Here is a 6573-nt window from a genome sequence, read left to right as displayed (position 1 = left end):
CAGTATTAGGGGACCACTAAGGTCTATGTAAAAGAGCAAATGCAGTAGCAGCATTTGCTAGTTGACTGTTTTCTGAGTCCAGCCGATAAGAAAAACACATAAAACATCATCCACTGCATTCAGCAAAAGCCATCTTATATGCCAATAGGCCGATGGCAGTCAACAAGGCGAATATCGATCAATACCGATGTTCTGCCAATAAATGAGTGCATCCCTTTTTACAGCCCTAATAATAAAATAAATGTCTCCCTTTGGGTTTCTGATTTTTTTCTCAAAGGAGAACACAGGAGACGTCAGTAACAGAGCATATGCTATAGCACACCGAAAAACAACAGTTTAATTTCAGTTGGACTTGGAGCCAGAAATGTTCTCACCTGGCCAAGTAACTGTTGAGTCATTGGAAATGTATTCCAGATGATTATTTGGCAGATATACTGTGGTCATTTTGTGCTCCGAGGCTGTAAAAGTAACTTATTACCCTTTAAAAGAGCTATGAGTGCTCTCACATGCTGTCCTGCACACATAGGCATCCACTTAAGGATAGACACACACACAAATGCACCAAATTAGCATAGTCATGCACACAAACACGCGGGCACGCATCAATTATGCTGTACACAGACACAAAAGCGCACACACATGTTCACTCGCGCACTGCAGCAACTAATTAGTCTTTGTCTCCCCGGTTTTGTATATTATCACTAATGGCGGGGCCCGCGGCGTTGTTCTGCAAGCTCAGCAAATTTTCTCGCTGCATCAAACCCCCAGAGTTTCCAGACAGAGGAAAAACATAAAAATATGATCTGTTGTGTTGCAAACAATATGAGTCACAGGAGCAACAGTAAGGCAGCTGAGGGAATACGCGTCGATGCTGTAGCAGGGAAGGCAGACTACTACAACCATTTTAGAAGGAAAATATAATTTCGCAACTGCAAATGGAGTCTCAACAAGATAGTTAAACATTGTTAATTTAGGAGTAGTCTTAGGATTTACTTGTTTTTATGGATGAAATATTGTGATGGCTAAGAGGAAATAAGTCAATGAAAAAGTCCAACAGCAGTTCAAGGCTAGCTAGGTGGACTTTGGTTGGGGGGTAAGGAGACCGGGCAGCTCGGAGGATCTGTTTGGCACAGCTTAAAAAATTGTGGAGGGCCAGCTCGGGTACCCAGCTGGACCTCAGGACCCTGACACTTGGTCTGTTTCTTAGGACCAAGACAAACCAGTGTCCGGAGGACTTATTTTCAAGCTGGACCCTATATTCCAGTGTTGTACTACTCAAGACCCAGAACTTAAGACCAGTCTTGAGACCAATTTTTGAGGGTCTTTGTCTCATCTCGGAATCGACTGCATTTCTACTTGGTCTGGTCTTGGTGTTGGCTATAGAGGACTCTGGATTTTATTTCCAATCAAGACCACAACTGCAGGGATTTTTCTAAATTGCCAGTGTATTGTCTGATTCATAACTATGTGGTAAAACTTGCAAATGCAACCAATAACTTAACTTATGTCTAATTTGAAATTTGTTAAAAGTGTACTCAGTCCTGCTGCTTTCAGAATTCTGCTAAAATACAACAAACTGCTTGTTGAATTGAAAACAAACGAAAGGAAATCATTTCCAACTTTCTTTTATTGGACAAACTGAACGTTGAATATCAAAAAAAGAACAACTGTTACATTTGAAAGCGTTGTTTTCTGCTGATATTTTGTCTTTAGCGATACGTCGCAGCCTTTTGCGATGCGTTTCTTGCACCAGTTGATATTATGATGACGATAAAACCATATTGTGCAGCCCATATACTGTAGGTGTATTTTTATATTACATATGTGGGTTCATGATACGTTCATTTTTCTACGCTCTGATGAGGTACTTTGATACGTCTGGGGCTTTGGTGTTTTATTTGAGATTTTGCAGTCGTCTGGCAATGTTAAAGAAGTCATAACTGATCATTTGTTATATATTTTTATAGTCACTGTTATCCGTGTGATCCTTTGTTTTGGGATTTTTGGAGAAGTTTTAACAAGCCATACTCTTAATGTATGACCTGAAAAATAACCACTACATTAGCAACCAATCACACTTTAGCAATAGGCACACCTAAACAACTAACTAGAGCACATAGCCTAAATATATAGTAAAAAAAGATAATATAATAGTTACAATAAAGAAATGAATAATCACACTGCTTTGTCCTTTGTCCTTCGTGTGTGTGTGTGTGCGTGTGCGTGTGCGTGTGCGTGCAGCAGCTCCCTAAACAGGAAGCAGTCCCGGCGGCGCGACGACAAGCTGCTCCCCCCCCTCCTGTCCCCCCTCTCTGACGACCCCCCTCGCAAACGAACCTGTGACGGCAGTTCCTCTCTCAGTCAGGACGCCACCGCCGCAGGGATGCTCCCCTGCTCGGCCTCTTCCTCTTCCACTTCCTCTTCCTCTTCCTCGCACAGACACAGGAGAGGGGAAGGCAAGGCGTCATCGCATGCGAGAAACGGCAGCGTGAGTGTGACACATCACCATTAACATAAGCAATTATTAAAATAATATGCCACGTTTTCTGGAGATATATAGGTTTTTTGACTCTGACGCTTCATTGTCCACACTTTAGAACACACTGTGGGAGACAGAGTAGGCTAGTGGCATTTTCTTCTTGCAAAATTGAGTTGCTCACTTGACACCGTTCCGAAAATAACTTTGAGTTAATGACTTGCCACGCTTAAAAAGTAAGAATTTGCAGCATGACACATCTCCGCCAATGTGAGTCATATTTCCTTACCTGCAATTTCAGGAGTTTTAAGAGCCAAAGGCATCAAATTATGTAAGGTTTTTGTTCAGAGGTGGAAGAAGTATTCACATCTTTTACTTGAGTGAAAGTAGCAATACTACAGTATAAAAACACAATTAAAAGCCAATCCATTTCAAATTGAAGTAGAAGTATTTATATTAAAAAGTAAATGTACTAAAAGTACAGAAAGTAAAAGTACTCATCATTCCAAAAAGCCCATTTCAGAATCATTGATATTATATATGCCGGGATTATAATTAGTGATGCATTCATGTGTCAATCACTGTAAAGATGGGACTGGTTTTAATTACTGGATATTCTGCTGCTGTGTAACATTAGTTATATTGTGTAATAATGATCTAAATCTGCAAAGTAACTATTGACTAAAGCTGTCAAATAAATATAGTAATACAAATGTGCAATATTTGCCTCTGAAATGTAGTAGAGTAGAAGTATGAAGTAGCATAAAATGGAAATACAAGTACTGCAAACTTCTACTGAAGTGCACCACTATGGATAGATACATAAAGCACCACATTCAATAAAGAAAAGCTCCCAGTAAACTACTTAATTTTGAAGTGCTTATGAAATTACATTAATACATTTAAAGAAATTGCACGATTTCCATTTCAAGTTCCAGAAGTTCCCTGTTTTGACGAACTTGAACTGCAAAATGCACGTCGGCTTTGTCATGTGGGTTTGCAAAGGGAATTAATGAACCAAGAGTACGTGGTATTTATATACAGTATGGCACAAATGCAGAGGTGGAGAAAGTATTAAAATATTGTACTCAAGTAAAAGTACCAACACTTTGAAGAACAATTACTTAAGTACAAGTAAAATTATCTATCTGAAAAATTACTCAAGTAAAAGTAATAAGTAGTTCATTTCCAATGTACTTTAAGCAAAAGTTACTTAGTTACATTTAAAAAAAAAAAGAAATCTGTAAAACGGGGCAGGGGGGTTTCTCCTATGTGCTAAAAAAATGGAATAAGGGGTTATAAATTTTACAAAATTAGTGTGTTTTTAATGAAAGAAAAATCTATAGAAATGTATATGTATACACATGTAATAACATAACACATGTCACACATGACATTTAACACCCTTAGAAAGGTATAACATGCCATTTTAGTTCAGACCATCCAATGAAAGTTTTCAAACAATCAATTGAAAGTGAAGTCCATTTTTTTTTTTAAGAATATTTTTTGGGCTTTACCACCTTTCATTTTGGACAGGACAGTTGGGTGAGAAAGGGGGAAGACATTCCCAGGTCAGATTCGAACCCTGGACCTCTGCGTCGAGGCATAAACCTCGAAGTATGTGTGCGCCCGCTCTGCCACTGAACCAACCTGGCCACAAACGTGCCGTACATTGTTGGTTCTGAATCTGACGGCCATCCTTCTCCTTATTAACATAGACAACGTTACTTCAGCCAGCGTCCTACATACGTTGTACAAAACACGTTGGCAATGTGCTGTAAGTCATGAAAACTTAATTTGAAGTACCAATGCACAAATACTTACCAAAACACATTGACAGGCCCATCTGGCATTGCATGATGATACTATTGTATAATGATGTATTGATGATACTATACTGTTGTAATTTTCTCACTGGGGATCAATAAAACAATATAACTATAACTTATTGGCCCTCTTGAATTTAAATGAGAAACAGTCTTTCGAATGTGGCCAAGGGGTTTTTGTCGTTTTGGGTTAGCGGATTGCGATCTTTCAGCTAGCATTTCTACCGAAACAGTCTCAGAACCGGCGTCGCTCGCCTGATCCACCTCCATTTTGTTTTTAATCTCCCACAGAAAGACTTGGCGCCTGGAAGGCCGCCTCGATGCTGATTGGTCCCTGTAGGGGTTCCAGGCGCGATTTCTTTTTGTCCTTTCTGTTTTCGTTAGTCAAAGTCTCGGATGGGATTTAGAACGTAGCGAGATACAATACTTACACTACACTCAAAACGTAATCAAGTACGTTTTAAAATACTTAATTTTAAATGGAAAATACACAAAAAGACTATGCAATACAGTCCCGGGATTACATGTTTTTCATTATTCAGTTCAATTCAATTTTACTTATATAGCGCCAAATTACAAGCACAGTTACCTCATTGCGCTTTGCAGAAAAGAGCAGGTCTAGACTGTACTCTGTGATGTTTTTTACAGAAACCCAACAATTGCCACCATTACTGTCCCCCTCTGCACAAATGACTTCAGGACAATTGTTTTGTGATTGTTGGGTCAGTTCAACCACACCTCTCGGGCTCATTTTGGTTCATTCTTCTACTTCCGGTGAATGGGAAGCCTAACTGGCAACGTGAATCCATCCCCGTGAATGAGAAGCCTAACTGGCAACGTGAATCCATCCCCGTGAATGAGAAGCCTAACTGGCAACGTGAATCCATCCCCGTGAATGAGAAGCCTAACTGGCAACGTGAATCCATCCCCGTGAATGAGAAGCCTAACTGGCAACGTGAATCCATCCCCGTGAATGAGAAGCCTAACTGGCAACGTGAATCCATCACCGTGAATGGGAAGCCTAACTGGCAACGTGAATCCATCACCGTGAATGAGAAGCCAACAATAAGTAGCCGGTTGATGAAAGCCACTCATTGTAACATAACCATGGATTTCATGCATTTTCTCCTTCAGGAAGTTGACACCCACAGCGAGAAGCCGAGCGGAGACGGTTACCATGCCAACGGGCAGTCGGATTCAGAGGCGTGGTCGGAACCTGCCGAACCTCGCAGGCCAAGACTCTCATTTAGCGACACGTATGTAGAAATCCATTGCATGTTATTCGCAGAATAATTTCTTAATAAAAAACGGTATCTAATCAATATTGATGGAATATACAGTATGTGTGCATGTGGTGTATATGTATGGGTTTGTGTGGGATATGCATACATACATGCATATCTACATTTGTCATATTTGTCAAATGCTAGCTACATTTCTTTAGCGGCTGATCGGTTTCTATTGACTTTCATGTTTAATGTCTGCTGAAACCTTCATGTTTCAAACATCCTGAGAATATCTTTATAAATTAAGTATTCAATCAATTGAATCAATTGAATCAAAGTTTGGTTTTACGGTGGTCCGATGCAACAAAATTTCGTTCTGCACTGCACTTCCCAAAGTGTTTTTGGAGTAAGAATTAAAAAAAAAAAAAAATCTTTACCTTAATAAGACTTTGCAGTCAGTGCCCAACTCCCTGGTGTTTGTATAAGTAATCCCGTCAATCTGTGCTACGAGTCTCTTTACACAGAAGCGTGTCTTGAGTGGGACTGTATGTACTGAGTGTACAGAAGCGTGTCCCTGTATGTATTAGGACTGGGACCATAAGCCTTTGTCTTGATTTAATTCTTTCATGTTACACGGTTGCCTATTCGACTTGTATTGTGATTTTCATTTATTGTGATTCTGAGACTGGATTGTGTTGTGTATTGCAAAATTCTTTTCCTTCTTTAACAAAAAAGTGGAATAATCCACATCTAGAGACAATATATCCTGAGGCATTTCAAAAAACTGAGTTTTTTCCAAAAGGAATGCACATGACATGTCAGTCAGTCAGTCAGTCAGTCTGACATTTATTTCTTTGGTAAAGAAGTACATAACATGGATCTTCTGCATTTTCTGCTTTGGCTCTGTTTAGTCTGACAGGGATATATTGTAGTCACCGTTGGCGGTACCGTAGAAACAAAAAATATTTAGGTGAATCATTGGTAAAAAAAAAAAAGAAGAAATATCAATTCTAGGGAAAAGAATCGATTTTGAAAATTGACGCGA

General features: G+C 39.5%; 1 protein-coding gene across 1 annotated transcript in view; it reads left to right on the top strand.

Annotated features, from left to right (window-relative positions):
- The window catches only part of aff2 (AF4/FMR2 family, member 2), a 197518-nt gene that overhangs the window by 169305 nt on the left and 21640 nt on the right, over positions 1–6573 (top strand). Inside the window, 2 exon segments of the mRNA XM_032510839.1 lie at positions 2242–2488; positions 5437–5558. Coding sequence (XP_032366730.1) covers positions 2242–2488; positions 5437–5558 — 369 coding nt within the window.

Source organism: Etheostoma spectabile, unplaced genomic scaffold (genome assembly GCF_008692095.1).
Source record: "Etheostoma spectabile isolate EspeVRDwgs_2016 unplaced genomic scaffold, UIUC_Espe_1.0 scaffold273, whole genome shotgun sequence".
NCBI classification, from domain to species: Eukaryota; Metazoa; Chordata; class Actinopteri; order Perciformes; family Percidae; genus Etheostoma; species Etheostoma spectabile.
The sequence above is the reverse complement of the archived record's forward strand: the minus strand, read 5'-3'. Positions and strand labels throughout refer to the sequence as shown.